This window comes from Gallus gallus, chromosome 3, assembly GCF_016699485.2.
Source record: "Gallus gallus isolate bGalGal1 chromosome 3, bGalGal1.mat.broiler.GRCg7b, whole genome shotgun sequence".
NCBI lineage: Eukaryota > Metazoa > Chordata > Aves > Galliformes > Phasianidae > Gallus > Gallus gallus.
In genome coordinates this window covers 107,299,048-107,322,592 of record NC_052534.1, presented here as the reverse complement: position 1 = coordinate 107,322,592, position 23,545 = coordinate 107,299,048, and the positions used below count along the sequence as shown (strand labels likewise).

Sequence of the window (23,545 nt, the reverse complement as noted above, 5' to 3'; positions counted from 1 at the left end):
CACTCTGGTACAGACCTGCCCCTCCACAGTTCCTTTTCTCCCGTGAGGAGGGCAGGCAGCCGCAGCCCGTTCTGGAGATAGACCTGTTTCAGTCCCACACACACAAGCCCAGCTGTGGGGGGAACATGGCTGCGGCCTGCAGCAGGCCGAAGGACGTCTCAAATGAGAGAAATACGAGGAGGAACACGTTCCACGGCCCCAAGGCAGCTGCTTTTGCACACAACGGGGGCGGTGGCACCCGGGACCCAGCCCCGCAGGGCGCTTGGCCGAGCCAAGGCCGCTCCCGCCCTCCCGTTGCCACGGCAACCCCTCTCCCTTTCGCTCAGGGCGCAGGCGCGGAGCGGCGGTGAGGCTCAGTGCGCATGCGCCGTATGCTTAGTGAGCATGCGCATTAGGCGCGTCTGGTGGTTACCATGGAGACGGCGTCGCTGGAAGCCGGGAAGTGAGCGCGGCCGCCATGAGCTCGGAGCCGAGGCCGGGTCTGCCCTTCCTCCCGGGTTGCTCCTTCAGGGACCCCATGGTGAGCGCAGCCCCTGGTCATCCCAGCTCCCGGGAACCCTCGGCATCGGTGCCTCGGCCCCCATCTGTCCGGGGTACTCCCAGTCCCCTCCTGGTCTTACAGGTAGCCCTGCTGAAGGAGCCCTGTGAGCTGGGCCTCTACACAGCCCAGCTGCTCCGGGGCTCAGTGACCTGTGCCTGTCTGGTTCCTCGGGGAGCCTGGTACTCCCTCAGGCCCTCTTCTAACTCCCCAGGAGATGTGGTATTTCCACATCCACCTTACATCTCCTCAAAAGCTTATCCTAGTCAGCCTGCCGTTTGCCCAGACCACCTACTAATCACCATGAGAGGTTGGGTACCTCCTCAATTAGCCTAAAATCCCTGGGGGTACTGGTGTGCTGTGAATACCTTATGCCCCAGCTCACCTGACACCCCTCAGGATATCCACCGAAGTGACTCTCAAAGGATTTGAGATCCTTGTAAACTCACCCAAGGGATCTGATACCTACTGAACTTTTTTTCCCAGGGAAGCTGGTTTTTCCCAAAGCTAATAGCTGCCTGCTGAGCTCACTCCTTGGGGAACTGAACTCTCTGAACCCACCTGCTTCCCCTGAGCTCATCCACAGGAGCTCCCTGAGCTCAAGCCCAATGCAATTTCAAGTCTGTTCCCAGAGAAGCAGATATGACTGAGCCCAGCCTCCTTGGTGCTTTTAAATTCATCCTCAAGATGCTATTGCATCTTGCACCCATCTGATGTCCCCTTAAACTGCCCTGATAGCTTTGGAGAGTAAGGCTTCCCAAAACAGAACCGCTATCTGCAAACTTAACCCTGGGAGATCTAGTACCCCCGAATCCATTCTTTAGTTGCCCTGCCAATTTATATGATAACCCAAGGGAAGCAGTACTCCAAAACTGACTTTATAAACAGGCAGACCGCTGTTTCTCTGAACCACCTCAGATTTCTCAAAGGGATGTGTTCTGTTTCCTTCATGGCTCTGGGCAGCCTGGTCTAGTGGCTGGTGACCCTGCATATAGCAGGGGGGGTTGAAACTAGATGATCACTGTGGTCCTTCTCAATCCAGGCCATTCTATGATTCTATGAACCTACTTCTCATTCTGATACTGCCCTGAACTAGGACCCATACAGTCACCTGATGCTTCCATAAATGCCTTCCTTGTATCCCCTGGAGAATTTAATCTTTGATAGACCATATGGAACTGATGCTCTGGAACCTGAGAACTGAGAGTCTCTTCAGAGAACTGGTATCTCTCCACTGAACTGATACCATCGCAGCCTCCAGGATTCTCAAGGAAGTGAGACTTCTCAGCTGTACTCACATTCCTTGGAAGAAGTAGCCTCATCCTCTGCATTTGAGTAGATACCTAAATAAAGAAACAACCTTTCCTTTTCCTCACTCCCAATGGTCTACAAGATGAGGATCTGATAACCCCAAATCCTCCCAATATCCTCTTGTGAAAGCAGTACCACAGATGAAAAGTGATACTCCCTGAGTTCCTTCCAGTACTGTTTTGGAGCAGCTGACAGCTCTGCACTTCCTTCTCCATGGGAAGTTAATATCTCAGGTCTTGACACTATTACTCATCTTCAACTCAGTGCTACTATAATGGCACTTTGAGAAACCAATGTCCTTGAATTTTCCTGTCTGCTTCGCTCAGAAGCAATGTTCACGAACTTCAGTAGGAAATGGATACACCAGGGCATGCCTGACATCTTTGTGGAACTTAATAGCTTTAAGAGTGGGCTCCTCCATTTCTTCCCAGTACCTAGAAAGGCCCCAGTATGCTCTGGTATTGCAGGATAAAGAACATCAGGCACTTGCATGTGATCCTTTGTCGTGGGGCTCGCTCCACTCCAAAACAAACAAACAAACAAAAATCTTGGGGCAGTACTCCATGTCTTTGATATTCCTGTTGAAAACTAACCCTTCCAGAGCAAGCCGTTCCATGTCTTCCTGATACCTCTTGTAGATCCTTCTCCACAAAAGAAAGACCATTACACTAACCCAGTCCTCGCTTTGGGATCTGATAGGCTAAACCTTCTTAAGGGAGGGTGAGCCCTACTGCAGGTCAGTCACAGTTGTTCTCCCCGTATCACTCACGGAGCCTCTTAACTTCCACTGTACCAATCCTAGTGGTGCCTTCCAGCACAAACAGTCACACTGTTTTCTAAGTCAGTGACGACTGAGTTTTCAACAGTAAATGGAGTTATTCACTCATAACAAATACTCTCAATCGTGCAGTTATAAAGGTTATCTCAGCATTATTCTCAGTAACGACTTGGACATTTACAATGCAAATCTCTGCCCCTAGCAAAATATTATTTCTTCTATCAGCAAAACCCCACCTGCTTTAGTCATGTGAAAGCTTCTACTGACATCAATGGCACTGTGTGCGGAAGAAACACCCACAGGATTTAGCAGAGCAGATTGCTATTTTAGAGTAACTGGAAGTATTTCCCTATTGGTGATGTTTAAGGAGATCTGGGCTCCAGAAATGTCTTTGCACTGTTGCTCAGTAAGTGCTATCACCTCACTTTGCCTTTGTTTTCCAGCCTATAAAATGGTCAGCACCATACTTGTTTTCCATGTGAATTTTGAGACGTGCTGTAAAAAAAACCACTGCATTCAGATAAGATAACGTAGTTAGTTATTGGTTAGTGTTCAGATGCACTCTCAGGAACTGAGACTCTGGGAGGAGAAGCAGTGTTTGTATGAAGCTCTACAGACACAGCAAGAAATACTTAATTCAGTAGTATTTATCCAATATGTGCTGGCAGCAACTGAGATTAGGAGTTTACATTCTGGGTTTTCCCTTTCAGTTTTGCGTTACTCACCTGATATTGTGAGATGTAGCCTGACGTTCATGCTCTTAAAAGCCTGTGTGCTTCTGACAAGTGCTGATATTGCCAAGCTAAGGACAAACTTCTTGGTTTCCCTTGAATGTTATTGCCACAGCTTTCCCTTGGTATTTATTGAACAGGAAGGAATGGCAATCCTGTGGCAGGGCTGCTGTTTATGAAACATTCTGTTAACATGTCTCCAGTAAACTATCTTGTTTTCACCTGAATGTGTTTTCTAACTGCACTGTGAGCTGTGTAGTACCAGCTCAGAGAGAAAACAGGCAATTACATGAAATTCAAGTGGGGCCTTGAAGGTATAAATAAGATTAGAGGCTTAACCATGGGGGGCAAGGGAGGGGGAGGAGGAGAAGTGGTTCACATGCCTGAGGTTGGACTGATTGCGAGTCTAAGTCTGGCAAAGGAGCTGAAGCCTTTTCCTTCAGCGCTAGAAGTGCCTGCAATTCTGTTTGATTTGGCAAAACTCAAGGTAAAAGCAGAGACTTTATCGTAGAATCATAGAATGGTTTGGGTTGGAAGGTACCCTTAAGATCATCCAGTTCCAATCCCCCTACTCTAAGCAGGGACACCTCCCTCTAGACCGGGTTGCTCACAGCCCCATCCAGCCTGGTCTGGAATGCTTCCAGGGAGTGGGCAATACTTCCAAGGAGGGGTCATGCTCATGGACTCACAGTTAGTCCTGCTTTCCTTGTTACAAGTGCCAAAAGCCTAGTGGGACCAGCCAGCCATGCGTCGTTCCAAATGCTTTCAGCAGCAGATGTGGGCTGTACTGCAAGCTGAGTAGCCTTCTGCCAGTCAAGTCCAATCCTCCTCTTCAACAGGGAAGAACACAACTGGTCAGACAGAGCTGATATCCTATTCACAGCTCTGATGCTTTCTTCTGTGCCCTTAAGCAAAGTGGGAACCTTCCTGTGGCATGTGGATAATTATTTCACTTGAAGAATGGCTTGATAGCTGACATGAAGCAGATAGCAAAGACAGGAAAGGGCTCTAAGAAGGTCAAAACCAAGAATAAACCAGCAAAGCTAAAAATAACAGGAGAATCCTATTGCCAACGTTATACAGTGCTCACATAAACAGAATTCTGTTTGTCATAACGGGTTTCTCATGGATCTCCTATAAGACCTTACTCTGTGGTTGTGGTTTTTTACATGCAGACCCCTTACATAAGTTGTGGGGAGAGATGGTGGAAGAACTGATATGCTTCAGTGTGTTTGAAAGCTCTGAAAGTATGACACACCTTGACTTAACACAGCAAGAGAAATCCTGTGAAATCTCCAGGAGAGGTTTAACAAAACAGCAACAGAAAGCACAGAAGGTGCACAGCTATCCTCATGCAGTAGTCAAGGGAGCATCATAGGGCATAACAGAGTGAGGTCCCTTGGATCTTTGCACTACCGTAGCACAGAGTAGGGAACAAAAGGTTTGTGAGATAAATACTAGGGCAGATCAAGTGCAGTTGCCCCATTCTGGACACTGAGGCTTGTGATAAGCCTGTGCCAGCGCAAGAATTTGAGTTGACTCTGATGCTTTGTTCCTCCAGTCACTTACTGTTTATTCAGCCTTCTTGATCTAAGCGTAAGTAACTGCTGCAATAGGTTATAATAAATCACTGTGGAGGCATTCTGGATATCAAACTGTCACTGTTTTTCTGTGCTTTCAGTAGCAATATCTACTAAGTGCATGTAGGATTTTAACAGCTGGATTTTCTTCCACAGAAAACATCCTTTCATCGCTCGCAGACACTGGGATACAAAAATGGGTTTGCCTTTTCTCGGCTGCCAACAGTGGGGATCGGCGGGGAGCGACTGTATGTGAATCAGCCTTCTCAAGCTGAATTAGATGAATTATCTAACACAGGACCCACGCTGACCTATGGGCAAGCCAAGAAGGCTCCTCCTTCAGGCTTCATTCCAGCACACGTGGCTTTTGACAAAAAGGTATAAAGAAGTTTATTCCAGGAATATCGGCTGGCCAAGTTCAGAGACATAAACAGTCAGCTCCAGGGTTCATGGGACAGCGTACAGCAGTTTTCAGATGCCATAGCCCTTAGTCAGAGACAGCTGAACCCCAGTCTGAAAGAGGCTTTCTTTGCTCAGGAGGAGGATTATAATACATAAACGATGTAAGACATTCCCTGTGAGTTACGCCGGAGCATTTCCAGCAGGAGTTTGAAAAGAAATTTGATTAATTCTGAAAAGCCTCAGTTTATAACCATTGCCCTGTAAAACACAGCCTGCCCTCCTGCATTTCCAAAAGTGTATTGAGGTTGTAACTGAGTTTAAACTGTGAAGTCTCTTTGCATTGGAGTCCCTGCTAGACTGCCTAGCTTTGGTCTATCTATATATGCTCATGCTTGTCACCACAGCATGTTAGAGCCTGCTGCTCCAGCTGTACTTCCTGCATTGCATCTTGGTGATCCTGTCAGACTAGGAGGTGGCTCTGTGTCTGCAATCCTGAGCTGACCCTCACTTTTAAATGTGCTTGTTGCACAGACTGCAACTGCAGCCAGAGCAGTCCCTGCAGAGCGTGAAGGGCTCAGCAGTTCTGAGCACGTGCAGGAGTTGCACCCTGCCAGGCAGGTCTGGAAAGGCAGCCCACCTGGGAGACAGGGTGGAGGACAGATGTCCTGTGTGAATTACTGCTTCAGGGGCCATTCTTTCAGAGTAATGTTGATGTTGCTGTTTTAATATCAGATACTTCCTTGTCCCTTCATTCAAACTGTAGTAGTAGCTACTTGATTACATAGGTCAGTGGGCTGATGTAGGCTGGGCATGCAAGGCTTGATTACCCACCTACGTCCTCTTAGAAGCAATGAATGCTCTTGGAGGCAATATTCCTTGTTCTTCTTTCATTCACGGAACTGAGAGTGACTGGCTTTTGGCAGGGTATGCAGTGTGTGTTTCCTCTGTGCCCTCATTTCTCTCCTTGTTCCTCCAGAGCAGATTGCCTCTTCCTGCCTGTACTGGATAGACGTGAGTTCAGATGAATGATACAGATCCTAAAAACCACAAACGTCATCAAACTGTTAACTAAAATCACCAAATGGTTTTGCAGACCCTTGTTCAGGGAAACTGATTATTGAGGAAAGTCAGATATGACTGTAAACTAGATTACTGACAGTAACCAAGCACTCAGTTAGTAGGTAAAATAGCAGATGATCATGGAGAAAAGAAAGTGCTGTGTTTATTACAAGTGTCTTGTGCAACCAAACTTAGAAAAGGCGAATGTTGATAAAAGTCCTCATGAAGCCTCCATCATCAGTCACAGATTGGGCTAACAGTTGGTTTTGATGATTTTATAGATTACAGTCCAGTAGTTTTACACTGCCAAAGCCCATTGCAAGTACATTCTTTGGATTAACAGACTAACCATGGTGTTCAAATTGTTTCTTTCTCTCTCCCTTTGGGATCTTGTCCCCCTGGCAGGTTTTGAAGTTTGATGCCTATTTCCAGGAAGATGTTCCTCTCTCTACAGAGGAGCATTACCGTATTCGCCAAGTGGGTATATATTACTATTTGGAAGATGACACCATATCTGTCACAGAGCCTGTTGTGAAGAACTCTGGTATTCGTCAAGGCAAACTTATCAGACGTCATCGTGTGCCCAAGAATGACCACGGGGATCATTACCACTGGAAGGATCTGAATCGAGGCATCAACATCACCATGTACGGCAGGACATACCGCATCGTTGACTGTGACCCATTCACACAGGTGAGTTCCTTGTATGGAGGAGCTGTCATGAGGAATCCCAGGAGTTACACGGGGCAAGATCTGTTAGACTCTAATCTGGTATTCTGTATCTGTAGCTTTCACACTGAGATTGCTTGTGATCTTTCATTTTACATTCTGTGGAGACTTCTTTCCTCATAACAATAGGTATTTCAAGGTACAATATTTGCAGCGAGCACAGTTACTGTTCAGTGCTTTTGCACCATTCCCTGTCCTGAAGACTGTACCGTACAGTACAAATTCTAAGGTTGTTTCTATGTTAAGAGAATTGGTCTAAGCTGACTTCTATGTGTACAGCAGTTTAGCTGCTTTGAGTCCTGATGAGCCACTGTGTGTATGTGAGAGAGAAATTACTGATCTTAACTGTTTTCCAGCTTAATACTCCTCTGATAACAATAGGGGATGGGAATGCTGTCAATAACTCAGCACTCATCTGCAGCAAATCAGAAGAACGGGCATAGTCAGTGGATTTAGAATCATAATATAAACTGACCTAAGACTGCTTATTCATTGCCTGTTTTTTATTCCTAGCTATTTCTGTACTGGTTAAATTAAATCACAACAACACAGTAACTAATAGTAACATATACCAATATATTGGTGTTCTTTTAGATTGTCCCCAGTGCAACCTGGGCTCTGGCCAATCACTATTCTTTCAAGCAATTCCCAGGATCAGTTCAAGAGCTTGAGCACTCCAGGGACCATGCCCAATAGATGAGTTCCATGCAGCCAACTTGTTCTGGAGACTGAGTGAGTTTAGATGCAGGCTGATCCTTGCCAGTTGGCCTCAGTGCCCAGGAATGTTCCCAATCGTAATATGTTAGTACATACGTATTTGCTGAGCGCATGTGGGATCTGCTCTGCTGGAACTAGATGACCGTTAAAGTCAGTTGACATCAGATGAAGATCTGGTTCTCCTGCTAATGTTGGTTATCTGATAGAAAACATGGCATGAGCTATGTGGTTCTACATCTCAAGGCCATCAGTCTATTTATCATCAACTGGCGTGCTCTAGACCAGAGCCTGAAAATGCAAACCTGTCCTGTGAGTCTTCAGGGTGATCTCACATGCCTTTTGGGGATGTTTGCACGGGTGCTTCCCGGGCTGAATATTTTCACAGGCCACATCCCAAGGCCAAACAGGGAAGAAGTCCATTGACTTCTGACATTGTTCTGAGTGACTGTGGTGAATGCACAAGTAATACCATAGAGTTTGTTTATGCACCTAAGGTAAGTAAAAAACCCCTTTATAAACAAACAGGTTGTCCTCTTTCTGTGGGAAATGTGCTCCTCCTGGCAGATGAACTAAAGCTGCTACTCTGGACACATATCTTCCTGGTCAGAGGGGCCTTGGAGAGCCTGGTGTGGGTCACACAAACTTCCAGTGTCTGACAGAATGGAGAACACTAAATCTCTTGCAAATTCAGACTGCCTACATCCATGGTTATGTACTAACGTAATCTTTTTAATTTACATAGAAGAGACCAACCTGGTTGTTATCCTCCATTTAATGCCCCAAAGGCAAGGAAAACTGTACTCAAGTAGAATTGGACTTAGGATGTTGGGGGCAGTACTGCCCTGCATAATGGAAGGGCAGACAAAGCTGAAAAACAGCCTAAAAAGAAACATCTTAGTTGTCTCCTGCTGTATTTGCTATTGCAATGAACTAAAACCCCTGCAGCCTGGTGAGCTATGCAGAATGAATTTGCAGTGCTCTGGCAACACTCATCTCAGCCCATCTGTAATCTCTTATCTTCAGATATCTTCAGCCCATCTCTTATCTTCAGAACTGAAGTCAGCAATTAATACCTCGGATGACTTTCCTAGGTGTTCCTGGAGAGCCGAGGAATTGAACTGAACCCTCCAGAGAAAATGGTTTTTGATCCCTACATAGAACTGCGTCAGATGCCCATGCGCATGTACATCACGCCATCAGATTTTGACCAACTCAAACAATTTCTGACTTACGACAAGCAGGTGAGTGATCTGGCAACGATCACCTATATGTGTCATAGAAACCTGGAGCTTGTGCATGCCTGCAGCTTTGCTCATTCTAAAAGATCTCATTCCACTAGACAGACTCCAGATTTGCTCCTTTTTTTTGTCATGTGTGAGAAATAAAATATTTTATCTTTTTGTTCAAGTTTGTGCCTTGTAAGCAGTTTCTCCTTGGACTGCAGAGCCCATTCTAAAGATCCTCCATTTCTTTCTTACTCTCTGTTGTGATGACATAGGATACCTGCCTTGGGAAGTTAGCAGACCAGGCCAAATGGTGTTCTATTACAGGTGGGGATGTTACATTCACAAATATTTTCCCCCAAAGCATTGAAACCAGGTGCTAGAATGAACAGCTTCAAACAAACACAAGTGCCAGGTGCTCTGACTGAATTCTCCCTGTGCACATAGTTGACTAACACTCTTCTCCCTGCTCATTCTTCTTTTTATCATCTAAAAACAGTGTAAGAAACCCTATAGACCACCCTATAGTAGTAAATACAACAGGGCTCAATGTTAATGACTGTTTAGATGGGTTCATAGCGATAGGACAAGGGGGAATGGTTTTAAACTAAGACAGCGGAGGTTTAGGTTAGATATTAGGAGGAAGTTTTCACTCAGAGGGTGGTGACGCACTGAACAGGTTGCCCAAGGAGGCTGTGGATGCCCCATCCCTGGAGGCATTCAAGGCCAGGCTGGATGTGGCTCTGGGCAGCCTGGTCTGCTGGTTGGCGACCCTGCACATAGCAGGGGGGTTGAAACTAGATGATGAGTGAGGTCCTTTTCAACCCAGGCCATTCTATGATTCTATGATTCCTGACTATCAATCAGTTGTTGGTCATCAGCTGGCTATTAGCATAGGCCAGGATCATATCCAGTTGCTGTTTTGGATATGGTTGCCTTGTTTTGAAGAAGGCAAGCAGTTTTACTGTTTGGATGTAAGCTAGGTTATGCCTGCTGTATTACTGATACTTTAGCCTTAATGACTCAAGTCTGGGCCAACTCCTTGACAGCTGTTGGATGGTCTGTTTAGGAGCTGCACCTTGGGGAACTCTTGAGCTGTTCCACTATGTGCAGCAATCCCAAAACAGTAGGTGATGGACTTGGAAGCATTGCAGTGAGAGGTGTTTGATTTCTGTGCCATTAAAACAAGACATTTTCTATAGACAGAAGTGAGAGGGGGTCTAGAGTGAATGCAGTATCCTCAGAACAACTACAGACATATCCCTCAGCCTTTGGTAGACAATTGGCCACAAAACCTCAGTACTTGCCATGAAACCTTCAAAATTAGATTCTGCCTCACTTTACTAAGTTTCATTATAAAAATCCCAGTGCTCACAGTACAAGGGCTTGGTTCTTCTGTACTTGGCAGAGAAGACTGCTGAGTTACTTCTAATCACCCAGCCTATTTTAGCCAAAATCATTTGGACAAAACACTTAGTAATTCTAACCCATGTTTGTTTTTTTCTGTCTGTTTTTTATCCACCTCAGGTCCTTCGCTTCTATGCCATGTGGGATGACACAAACAGCATGTTTGGTGAGAATCGACCCTACATCATCCACTACTACTTGGCAGATGACACAGTGGAGGTTCGAGAAGTCCACAAGCCCAATGATGGCAGAGATCCATTCCCAGTATTCATAAAACGCCAACGCTTGCCGAAAACCTTTGTGGACAAGAAAAGTAAGTTTAGAGCAGCCAGCACGTCTGTCTGTACTAAAGTGCCTTGGTGGGTGGATGTAGATGTGGAAACTGTGTTAGAGGTGCATCAGTTCAAGAGCTGCAGGTGTCATCAGTTTTTGGCCAAAGGAGTATTCTTTCAGTGATCACTAAAGTCTTTGTATTCTGGGAAGCAGAGCACTACCAACAGCTCTCAGGAGATTTTTATACAGCTTCCTTTTGTATACCTTTTCACTGAGAAATAGTAACATTTACCTGATTGCTTAGTTTTTTTTTCCTTTTGCTCTCTTGTCCTTAGAGACCTTCCCAAGCTGTGTGCTGGAAATCTCTGATCAGGAGGTACTTGAGTGGTACACAGCTAAAGATTTTGCTGTTGGCAAACCTACCACACTGCTTGGACGCACATTCTTCATCTACGATTGCGATGAGTTCACACGTAACTTCTATCGTGACAAATTTGGCATCACAGACTTCCAGCCAGTGGAGATAAAGAAGAAACCCCCCGAGGAAATACCACAGGTACTGTAAGCAGTTTTGAAAGGAAGAGAGGGAAATCTGTAGTCCATGTAAGCTCTGGTAGTAAAGTACAGGTTCAGCTTAGTAAGAGTTTCATCTTAAAGAGCAAGTAAAAGAGTAAGTCAAAGAAAGCTAAGGGTTAAAGAAAAGAGTAACTTGAGGAATCATAGAATCATAGATCCATCTGAGTTGGAAGGGACCCTTAAAGGCCATCTGTCCCACTCCTGCACTGAACCGGGACACCCACAGCTCCATCAGTGCTCAGAGCCCATCCAGCCTGACCTTGGCTGTCTGCAGGGACAGGGCACCCACCACCTCTCTGGAGAACATGTTACACTGCTTCACCACCCTTATCATAAGAAACTTCTTTCTTATATCCAACCTGAGTCCTCCCTCTTTTAGTTTGAAACCATTTCCCCTTGTCCTGTCACAATAGACCCAACTAAAGAGACGGTCCCCTTCTTTCTTACTGCCCCCCTTGAGATAGTGAAGGCCACTCTCAGGTCTCCCTGCAGCCTTCCCTTCACCAGGCTGCACAGCTACAGCTCTGTCAGCCTATGCTCATAGGAGAGGTGTTCCATCCCTGGGATCATTTCTGGGGATCTCTATCCAGCAGATCCACATCTCTCCAGTACTGAGGACTCCATAATGGGATGCCGTACTCAAGGAAGGCAAGCCAAGGATGGGTGTTCAAATTAATATGAAATTGAAAGTCAAAATGCCAAATTTTAGTAATATAAAGGACAGAACTGGCACTCTGACTATGCCTATATTAGAAAATTACATGTCAGGGTTTGTTTTCTGGCTGCAAAGTGAACTGGAATGGTCTGGCTGCAGTCATACCACTAAACCCTATCTCACTTCTCCAAAGAAGAGTTGCTGAGTCCTAAATGCCTATTGGAGATGGTCACTGCCCATGTTACCTCCCAGGGAATGGACTGGAATATTAGCTGTCCCAGTCCACGAACATGATGGGGCTTAGGTTAATAGTGTAACCACAAAGATGATTGAGTTCCTGCACATAGGAAGCGTTAGTTATTAGTTTACCCTTAGTCTCTTTATTCAGAAAAACTACCTGGCATTGAGATTTTCTTAGCTCTTATATAAAATTTCTATAAATGAGGGATCCAACAAATGGCTGGTCTAGAGCATTTCTGCTGGGCAGGATGTCACAACTGTTGCCACCTGACAACAGAAGAGGTCTTTCCAAACAGATGCTTTCCTATAAGCTGTCTTGCAAACATTTTCTTGTTCTTTGTTTCAGCTCTTTTTACTTGATATCCCCTCTGGCTGCAGGTAATTCCTCCATACAATGGTTACGGCTTCCTTGAAGACTCCCTTCAGAACTGCTATTCTCTATTTCCAAAGCGTCCCCGGAAAGATGTAATTAAAATGCTAGAGAATGACCACAAAGTGCTGCGATACCAGGTAGCCCTGGTAAGTCCTTTCCTTGTTACTGTGCATGTATCAGCTCATGTTGTAGAGTTAGAAGGATGGAAGGAACATGCTGCTCAGACAAGGCTGGTAGCACATTTCTTCAGTGCTGGTGGGGCAAGAAATGAAGAGCGCATAACCCTTAGGAGATCCCATTGGGTTATTGTGTGCTTGCTGTGACAGTTAGTGCCATACAAAGGTAGGAGAAAAAAACAAAACAAAAAAAACCAAAAAAAAAAAAAAAAAACCAACCAAAAAACAGTAAGGCCAGGCAGTGCAAAATAGATGTGCTACAAAACCACAGCCATTTATGGAAGAACTCCCACTGACATCAGCACGTGACAGATGGCCCTAATTGAAACAGCATTGCAGCTGGGCTCTGTGCCTCTGCCTGCCTCCAGCTGCTGCCACAAGCGTGAGCTTGCACTCTCTCTGCTGCTGGCTCCCAGCATCTGTCCTTCTCCAGGCTAGTCTCAGCTGCAGCAGTCAGCAAGGGGCTGTCCTGGCAGAGCAGCCAAGTGTCAGTGTAGAAGCAGGGGAGTCCACAGGGACAGTGCTTTCCAGCCACAGCAACAGTGTTCAGGCTTTGGCCTTTGTGCCAGCTTTGCTGCTGGTTTATGCAAGGAACCTCTGGCACGTCTAGCAACAGCGATGGCATTTCCTGTGCTGCCTGGTGCCTGCCCTCTCCAAACACTCAGGGTGAATAAGGGCTGATTTCTTTTCCCTATTGTGCAGGAGTTCCTAAAGGTCACAGCTGATGAGTTCAGATCAACTTTATTTTAAACTAAGTAAACCCACTGGTGTGTCAGGAGAGTGTCTTCCTGTGAGTAAGGGCCGAAAGCAGCACCAACCCCCTCTCAGGCAATCATTAAAATGAAATATATAACTTTAATACTAAACTTTATAGCCAGCCTTCCTCTGCATGATGAATCATTCCGTATAGGATATTCCTTTCTCTTGGATTACTCAGTCTGAAAATACTGAATGCTGTCAGTTACTGCAGCCCAAATTCTGCTTCTGTTAGCCTGACTAGAGCAAGTAAGCTTTGAAATTCAGGTATTTAATGCTGTTACCCTATGACAGTGTATTTGCAATTTTTGCCTAATCAACTGCTTAGTTTTACTCAGCTAGAAAAAAAAAAAAAGGTATGAACTCTGGGCATGGTTCAAATGTCCTTTTCCAAAGCCACTACCTTTCCTCTAGGAATCACCAAACCCTGTGGACACAAAGCGTCGCTTCATCCTCTCTTATTTCCTCTCCAATGATATGATCAGCATCTATGAACCACCAGTCCGTAACTCTGGCATCATTGGAGGCAAATACTTAGGAAAGACCAGAGTTGCCAAACCAGGCTCTACTACAGAGAATGCTGAGTACTATGGGCCCTCTGACCTCACCATCGGGTCTACTATTGAAGGTAAGATCCAGTCTGGCTGAGTAATACCCTCTGAACATTGACTTTCACAGCCTTACCTGTCATTTATTGCACAGACAGCATGTATATCTTCCATCATTTGAAAGATCTGTACCTTCTGAATCTCACTGCTGTTCAGTTTCCAGATCACCTGCTGGTGTGAATTGATGTAACTCTGTTATTGTCAGTGTGTGAACCTTAGACATAATTGGGAAAATAGATACATTCTTGCTTTAATACCTCTCCCACAGTGTTCGGCCACAGGTTCATTATCACTGATGCTGATGAATATGTGCTCAATTACATGGAAAGCAATGCAGAGAGTTTTCCTGCGACAACACTACAGTCCATGAGGGATCATTTTCATCCACGGCAGGTGGTGGAGGAGACTGCCAAAAGGTAGGCTTCAAAGGATGGCAAATGGAGCCAAGTGAGACTCAGGGCTGACAACTGAGGCAATTTCCAGTAGCTTCCATGGGCTCCAGTTTGCTGTCTAGTGGCTGCTCAGCTGATTATTCAGGTCTGAGGATGTGTCTGAACAGATACAGCGGGTGGTCAAGAGTGTACAGGATCATGTCATGGCTGTCACTGATCCAAAAACCATGTGGGACAGCTCTGGCTCGGCAGTAGAGACACCTTCAGGTGAATTAACACAGTCATCTTTTACCAAAAGGGAGCAGTAAACTGTGATAGGTGCTGCTAACAGTATCTTCACAAGCCATCATCTGGTTGCAGACTCAGAGGAGGGTTGGTGGGTTCATTTTCACATTTGCTCTGGCTCTCAGCCTGTCAGAGCCTGGACATCATCCCCTTTTTTAGCTGTCTGTCTGGACCCATTTTAGGTGACCCAATAACAGTCCTGTAACCTCAGGACACCCTTTAGAGTCAGCTCGTGGAAGTTCAGAGGCTCTGGTTGAAACTTGAACTGCATGCAGTTCCTAGGACCACACGAAACACACAAGCAAACCCTCCTTGTCCCAAAGTATTTGGTGCACAATGCAAATGTTATGCAGACGGAAAGCAATTTCCCTAATGTCCAGTATCAGGACTTAGCTTCACCTCCAAGTTCAATCTGAGATGAGCTTGCCATAAATAACAAACACTCCAGAAGCCTGCTGTGTATTCAGAAATACAGTCTGGTCAGCCATGGGGGGCAGCCAGCACACAAACATCACATTAAGGACTGTAAGAAGTAACTTTTACATGAAATTCTATTTTCCCTTTCCTTCTACAGTGATGTCCCTGCTCCAGGGACCAGCAAGCAGGAATTGGATGAACTAATTGCACGGGTTCAGGAAGAGCTGAAGCTCCATAACTACTTGAACTACAGCAACATTCGGGAGGCATTACTTCGTAGTGACAAGGATGAGTCTGGTTTCCTCAACAGAGCAAAATTTTTATCCGTTTGTGACAGCCTGAATGTGCCAACCAGCGCCGTTCTGGTTAACAAGGTCAGAAGGAAGGGGTGCTGTGCATATTGAATTTCACCCCCCATAGGTGTTCTAAGATCTCTTTTACAAACCGACCCAATCCAAGCTGAATCAACAGCCATTCTGTCCTACAAGGGGGAACAGCTCCAAGAAAAGGGTGAAAGAATCCCAATTCAGAAAGGCTTCTGAGCTGTTGGATTGAACCTTTCTCTTAAAGGAGGAAGTAAGAATTCCTGTCCTTTACATAATGCAGGTTGCTCCCAGCATGTTATGAAATTCTAAAGTGGCTGCTTGGTCAGGCCTTAGAGATGAGCAGAAGAGGAGGTTGTAAATCATGACAGAGATTAAGCATAGGCTCCTGTAGAGCTACTGAGTGTCTGTTGTGACTTAGGCACACCTGGGCATGAGTAGAGATGACACTGAGATGCTTAGGGGATCATCCTTATGAAAGCTTAGACATATTGTGAATTTAACAGCAGCTGAATTGAAGATTTGAGAACTAAATGTTTTACAAAGAAAAAAATAACCATAACCAATCATAACAAACTCTTTCCATGTTTATCTGGCAGCCTGATCATGCTGTGGGAAGTCAGCCTATGATCCATCTTTCTGCAGGTTATAGCATTTGTGCCCATTTGTGGAAGCTCAGCAAGCCTGTAGCTCATAAGGCAACTCAGCTTTCTCTGCTGCCGTATTTCAGGCCCCCTGTGGTCATTAAGTTAACCCAACTGAAGCAGAGCCTTGCTGGGCACAGTGAGTGAAAGCACATGGAGATCAGTCTGCCTAAGGGAAAACGTGAGAGAAACTGCAACAAAAAACTCCTGCAGAGGGGAGGGAGAATGCTTCCAGCAACATGACTGCCAAGGATGTTTTCTTAGCATAAGGTGGTATACAGTAGATTAGGGGACAGTAAAGGCAGACTCACATTTTAAAGAAACCTAGAAACCAGAGAGAGTATTGCCCCTGATAGAAAAACATATTCTAACACTGCCAACTGTGAGCATCACAGACATGGTTAGAAAGGTGCACGCACAGGTGATGTCTCTGAATGTGCACTGAGTAAAGGCCTTTTGCCAGCACCCATCCTTGCTGTACAAGAGTCCACTGGATATCCCTTTGCCTGAGGAACTAGCTGGTAACTGCTCTTCCTTCTCTCATGCCAATGGGAGTCAAAGCAGGAAGTCTGTCACGACTGAGCTCAAACCTTGTGTTTGAATCTCTGTCTAGGACCTTAGCACTAAAAGCATCTCTCTTGAAATCTTAATAAGAACGTGCCCAGAGCCCATAGGAGCATGACAGCTCTGTAAATGACACATACGGCAGATGGTTAACTACTGTGTGGACTGGAGAGGAGCACAGCTGTCAGTCACACAAGAGCAAACCTAGTAAATCTGTCTCCAGGCGACAGGGGGAAGAAGAATCCTTTCGAGGATCTCTGATATTAGACCTTTTCCATCTCCCTGGGTGTCAGAAGGAGATTAGTTATGCAATTAAGGAAACAAAAGCCTTCTTTCTTCCCTTTAAGTGTACAAAGGCTATAGCTCTGTAACACAATGCAGGGTCAGGCATGGATACCAGAACTGGTTCATTAGCAGGGCTGTCACTGAGCTCAATTATCTGTGTCTCCACTTGATGCCATGTGCACATACCGAAGAGGCACCACCAAACAGTGCCCGTTCAGATGCGGGGCCTCCATCCTGCTTCTGGCAGGGATTTCTGTGAGGTTTCTGAAAGATGTGCTATGATCTTTGCCAGTCTTTGGCCACAGTTCAGTTTTCTTTGGCTCTGTTGTCACTGTGGTGACCCTTAGAGGGCAAACCCTAACCCTAACACTTTAACTCTTGTCCTTGCATAGGTTAGTGTCATCTGTAGGCATTCAAGGTTAACTGTGATTCAGGACTATGGAGCCAGTCCGCTCTTCTGCTCTGTCACATAAAGAGTACCTCAGGCAGTTTTCCCTACAAAAACATGTTTGCAGGTTCCTTCAACTCTTTCTGGCATTGTTTCTTTTTTCCCCCCAGCTGATTGACCTGTGTTCCTGTGGAGATGACAAGATAAACTACCGTGACTTCCTTAGAGCCTTCCCCTCGTGATCCTCACCTAGAAGCTGAAGCACAAGACCAGCAATAATTTCCTTAGCTGAGCTGACTGTAAGACCTCGCACTTCAAAAAGGATGCTCTGGTTTTTGCCTTTGCTTCTTTTCCTCTTTCCCTTCCTTCCTTCCTAATTTCACCCTTGCTTGAATAACTTTTTACCTTCCCAACCTGCCCCTGCCATTTTTGCTGCCACCAAACTCAACCTCATAACTGCTGAATATTGAAATGAAACCCCCAAGAAAAAAAAAATGTTTTGGAGAACCACAGCCAGGTTCTTCTATTGATCTCTCAACTTTTTAATGCAGTACGGCAAGGCTTGCTAGAGCTAAAGCCTGGAGTGATAAGCATCTAGATTTCATACAGAGTTGAAAGGGGCCTGCAGTGAAGACTGCCAGTTTAAATTTTTATTTGCATTGCAAGAAGACCTAAGAGCTCTGTCAGAAACCATAACAAATGCACGCTTGCTAGTCTGACTTTAAGCAAGTTATGCATGGCTGCTATAAAAGTGTTAAAAAGTATGCTTTAAATAAATGTACCTCAATGCCTGGAATAGCTAAGGATTAAAGTAAGAAAAAAAAACCACCACCACAAAGCCAATCCTGACTCTGGCTGTACTTGAAATGGAGTAGTAGTTTAGCTCTCACATATCTCATGGAAATTGCAGGGTCTGTACACAGATGTGCTGACAGCAGCTTTGCATTTTTTAACAAATGGTTCGGAGAAAGGTTTTAAAACTGAGATTACATCTAAGCCCATCTCATGCAACCTGTCATCTTACAGGATAGGTCCAATGAAAAGGAAAAACTAACCGTTGGCATAGCAACAGGGCTATGACACTTCTGCTCACACTGCTCATCTCTCCATGAAGGGAAACATGGCAGGAGCCTTCTCAGCCCAGCTGACACCTGCCAGGTATTGCCACTGAGCGCAGACGAAGGGCAGCTATCATGCACACAGAGAACAAAGCCCTTCAGAACAAAATGCTTATTTAACTCAGCTTTTGTGCTGTGGGTTCCCACTTCCACTGCCTCCCCTTGTTCAGGAAAGGTCACTGCTCTTCCCTTCTGGGCCCATTTTGTGCTCCTCTTCTCTCTGACTGAGAATTGTTAAAGCAATCTCAGGTCTATCTCAGATTTCAAAGCATGGCTTGACATTGTATGAGGTACCTTCCAAGCAGCAGCTGCAAAAGACTAACTTCTAACAGCCACTCTAAACAGCTTTTCCAGAGGCCCATGAACTTGCAGATGAAATTACGGGAGCTACAGGAGGTAGTAAAGAAAGTCAGAATTCGTTTTCTGCACATGCTATGAAGCTGTAACCTAATACTTAACCAAACCATGCAGCATGCCCAGGGCCAGCTGCAGAAAGCATACAATTGAGCTCACCAGAAACTATGCACCCAAGCCACATCAAATGAATCATATCCTACAAATGCCCATATCCTCCACTCCCAGCAAGCGAGGCAGCCGCTGATAACTAACTCAGAAGCAGCTGCCTATGCTGTAGACATGGGAAATTGAAGAATATGAGCCCTAGCTGTGGGGAATACGAGGACCCACGATGACAGACACATCTAGCGTGGCAGGAGAGAGAGGATCACAACCCATCCCAGCCTGCTCTGTAAACTTAGCAGCATGGTAAAGTGTCAGCAAGCAGCAGCAATGGAAGAATCTATGCCTTTTATTTATTTATTTCAGAAAATACTTCTGTTGAGTTTATCACAAAAGTCATTGAACAACAAACAACAACGAACATAAACCGTACGAAAAAAATTTATGTGACAGGAAGAATGAAACAAATGAGATATGGATAAAATATTGGAGACTGTCACTTCCCCACCACCCCTCTCCAAAATTCGAAACTTTGCAATAAGGAAGAACAAAAATTTTCCTCGAGTTCCTTTTGCTGAAGTTTTGGTCCACGGAGCTCAACATACCTGAAAGAAAGCTACGTGCCTCTGCTGGCTTTCATAACAGCCATCCTTCCTCTCTGCCAGCAAAACCCCCACCCACAGCCCCGAGGCTACGTAACAAACTTCACAGTTTGAGTACAAAGCCTGCCAAACAAACCATCTACTACATGCTCACAAAGCTTCCAGGAAGGCTGTAAATCAGACCCCAAAATCTCCACCTACTGTTGGCGCACGTCAGGGTCCATCTACCAAGACTTCATCCAAGGCAAGAAGCAGCTGTTGCTGCAAATCCCCATGCACTGCAGCAATGCTGGGGTACCTACAGGCTTTGGGAATAACTTGGGGGTCAGAGGAGGATCCTAGGGCAGTACTTCTCCCCTCCAACAGGGAAGCATATCAGAAATACATCTTAAAACAATGAGATAAGGGTAAAGGGTCCTACAGGGGAACTGGAACTTCTCTTTACCACTAACCCAAACATGAGTAAGAAGAATCCTAAACAAAAACAAAAACAAAACAAAAAAAAAAACAACAACATAACTGTAATGCCCCACAAAGTAAGAGTCACTCAAAAATTATATGTGAAATGCTACATCTGTTCTTCTTCAACCCTCTTCCCAAGCCCATCTCTCAACTCTCTGCAACAAAAAGAGAGAACTACATCCAGTATTTCAAAGGTTTCTAGGCTAGGACAGGAGAACACTATGCTGCACACTAAAAATCACAGACTGCTCAGTCCCCAACCTTACGCTGGTAATAGACACAAATGGCAGAATCAGCCTCAAGCCCACAGGAAGGGCACAGAGCAAGCAATAATTACACAAAGTCGGAACTTGCATAGTCTCTACCAGTTCCTGCACTGTGGCAGACAAGAGCTCCTGCTTTGGGTTGGGTTTGTTGGTGTGGTTGTGGTTTTCTTTTGCAGAAGACACGGGGCTTGGCAGGATGGGATACAAGAAGAGCATCCACTCAGTGACAGAGGGCTCTCAGCATCTTTACACACAAAGAAGTCAAGGGAAGACTGACCACTAACCATTTGCAGTGAAGGTTCTTTGGGCTGAAAAGAAGGCTTGGTCTGCTGAGAAATGCCACAGACATAAAAGCAGTTATGCAGAGATGGGGTTTGCACTAAAAGCCAGAGACAGAAGCAATTCGGGGTGGCCCCTCCAAGGGGGGTGCAGATTGGAAACCTTGAGGATGAGAGTTCACATTGCCTTATAGCAAAGGCTCAGCACTAAATAACCAACAGAAGTCATGCCATGCTTGGGCATAACAGCAGAAGGATGGGGATTTCAGAGGATTAAAGACAGAGGAGGGCAAAAAAGAACATCATCTCTGGGCTTAAGAACAAACCAACAAACAGAAAGAAAACATGGAAATATTTCCAAAACAAACTGTCCCTTTTACTGGTAGCTCTATCAAAAGACAAAAACAAAAGTCTAAACAAAAAAAAATAGATAGATAAATGTAGCATATGTTGTACATATGTCATAAGGAGGAAGGGTGTTCAGCTGCTGCTATAGCACACAGATCAAGCATACGAGACGCTACGCAGCAACATAAGGCACTTGGGATACAACGCATAATTAGCTACTCTATGAAGACACAGGATTGTGCAAGTGGAAAAGCTGCCTGAAGCGAGGCAGGCAGGAAGAGGAATTATTCAGCAGCCAGTTTCTGAGGGGATTGTATGTGTCATCTGTTAACAGAGCCAATCCTCAGCTGTTGTGAGGCGCTGGCTTCCAAGTCTCCTTCCTCATTCCCCTCAAAAAGGGGGGATCCTTCTCCCAGACTCCTGCTGACATTTTGTTTGACACTCAGAGGTCATGGGGACGGAGCAACAAGTGCAATCTGACCAACTGTACTCATGTCCCTATACTTTTTCTCCTTCCTGTGCCCAGCCTTAGCTGAGGCTCTGCAAGGAAAGAAGAAAGGGAGAAAAGACATCAACAAAAAGAGGGGGGAAAAAGCAACTCCACTCAAAGAGTGTCAGACAAACAACTGTCTCTCATTCTCCAAAAGAGAAAAGATACAAAAGACAACTGTGCCAGCCTCACTGCAAAAAAGCCCAAGCTAGAATCATGCCTGGAGGGGCTGAGCAAGTGACGTGCCATGAGACCACACATCCCATCACCCATGAGGAAGGTGGGCTTCCATCCCACCTTGCACATCAAAGAGTGGCCAGGCTCTCCTCGACCCCACACACCGGGAGCTACAGCTGACTTTGCTGCACAAGAGGCACCAACAGCAAAGCCCAGCTACAGAAACCACCCCAGAGAAGAGCTATGGGGTGAGAAGCACCCATCATCCAAATCCAAACTGGTGCATAGACCCCAAGGAAGCCCACTGATCTGTGAAACCCTTGGGCAGGAGGTCCTGCCCACCAGCAAAGGGGAGCGAGCCAGTGGGACCTGGGCTTCCCCCAAACCTCAGGTCAGGGAGGTGCAAGAGGGAGAGTGGTCTGTAGCAAAAGACGGCCTCTGAGGTAGATTTAAGACAATTCCATCTGCCAACAGCTATGCCTCACAGGCCTTTCCTAATGTACAAGCTACTCCTCACAGCCCTTGGCTTCCTTCCCCTTCCCTGTCATCTCATTCACAGCTCAGAAAGGGATGAAGGGGCTAGGGTTTTTTGGAAGAAACCCTACGTTTGATAGCACCTTGGGTGGATACAAGCTGTGTATCCTATGGAAAGAAAGAGAAGCTGGTGGCTGCAGATGGCACAGCTGGACTGGCATGGTAGGAATGAGGATGACTAAGCACAAGGGGCACAGTCCAATTAATGCAAAACCCTTTGCAGCAGCCACTTTGCTCGTCTGGAGGTGGTGACGAGCCATGAGCACACCAGCTCTGAGGCACACGAGGCTGACAGGGAGCCAGGCCTGGGCACAGAGCAGGGCAGGACTCAAAGATTCACCTGGACCCGAGGATGCCACTGCCCCACAACAAGGCACGATGAGCTGCAGAGCCCCAAGCCCAGCTCTTGGTGCTGGGGTTGCAAAACAACTACAAGGCAGTCCAGAGGATAAAGGGGACCCAGCTGCACCAGAAAAGCTGGGGCAACCAAAGGCTAGAATGTGGGTCCTATAGGAAGAGGGAACTCCTCTCCCTTCTCTGCTTCCTAGATCACCAAAATTAGCTCGAAGCCAGAAGCCAGAGGAACCCCACTCAATCAGAGGGAGACAAGACACAGCAGAGGTTCCTCCCTCAGACACTAGTCCCTATTTGCAGCATGGACAACATGCAACACGTGCCGAGTGCTGGCTGGAGTGCCCCAGGAGGGGAAACCATCAGCCATGAGCACCTCACGGGTCTCAGAGTCCCTGTGCTTTTCCCCTGGAGCGCGTTCCCATAGCTGACACATGAAGCCTTCAAACTGCCATGACCCTGACCCAGAGGCTGCGGGAATCAACACAGAGGGAGGGTAGAAACATGCTGTAGGAGCAAAAAAATATTTTGGAACCATCTACAATGCATTTGTAACAAAAATCCAAAATAACCAAACACTGAAATAGAAAAAAAAAATAAAATAAAATTGCACACTGATTTACGGTGAAACAGAGGAAGGCAAAACCAGGAGGCTTGGAAAAGGCTCCTACAGGGGGAAAGGAGCAGGGGAAAGGGACCTTTTTGGTTTTATTGCAAATGGTTCAAGAGCGTAGGAAAGAAAGGGAGGAGAATGAGACACCTCGGGCAGACAACCTGCTCCCAAGCTGCTCAAGACAACCTTGTGAGGACCGGGAGGAGGGGCTGCCCTCAGTCCTGGCACCTCCCCCTCCTCCCCAGGAGCCGAGGCCTTTCTTCTACGGTGATTTCAGCTTCTTGGTTCGTGGCGAGGTGCCGTTCTCTGCTTTCACCACTCCGTTTTCATGGTAACCTGAGGATGGAGAGAGAAAAACCTCACCCACATCATCCTGCATGGGCCAGAATCATAGAATTACAGAATTATAGAATGGCT

General features: G+C 46.0%; 2 protein-coding genes across 3 annotated transcripts in view; one reads left to right on the top strand and one right to left on the bottom strand.

Moving 5' to 3' along the window:
* Positions 1-327: 327 nt before the first annotated feature.
* EFHC1 (EF-hand domain containing 1) lies at positions 328-20,129 on the top strand. Of its 2 annotated transcripts, none has more exons than XM_420047.8 (11): positions 328-520; positions 5,095-5,316; positions 6,805-7,092; positions 8,937-9,086; positions 10,596-10,788; positions 11,084-11,304; positions 12,598-12,738; positions 13,939-14,152; positions 14,401-14,548; positions 15,384-15,600; positions 17,601-20,129. In XM_420047.8, exons 1-11 carry the CDS (start codon positions 458-460, stop codon positions 17,670-17,672), a joined length of 1,929 nt encoding a protein of 642 aa, XP_420047.3. In that variant the 5' UTR covers positions 328-457; the 3' UTR covers positions 17,673-20,129. The 2 variants fall into 2 exon arrangements, with proteins under 2 accessions (XP_420047.3, XP_040553918.1); XM_040697984.2 differs by having other exon boundaries at positions 328-568.
* The window catches only part of TRAM2 (translocation associated membrane protein 2), a 15,682-nt gene continuing 11,475 nt past the window's right edge, over positions 19,339-23,545 (bottom strand). The window contains exon 11 of the mRNA XM_015285175.4: positions 19,339-23,464. Coding sequence (XP_015140661.1) covers positions 23,391-23,464 — 74 coding nt within the window. The 3' untranslated portion in view covers positions 19,339-23,390. The remainder of the gene's footprint in view (positions 23,465-23,545) is intronic.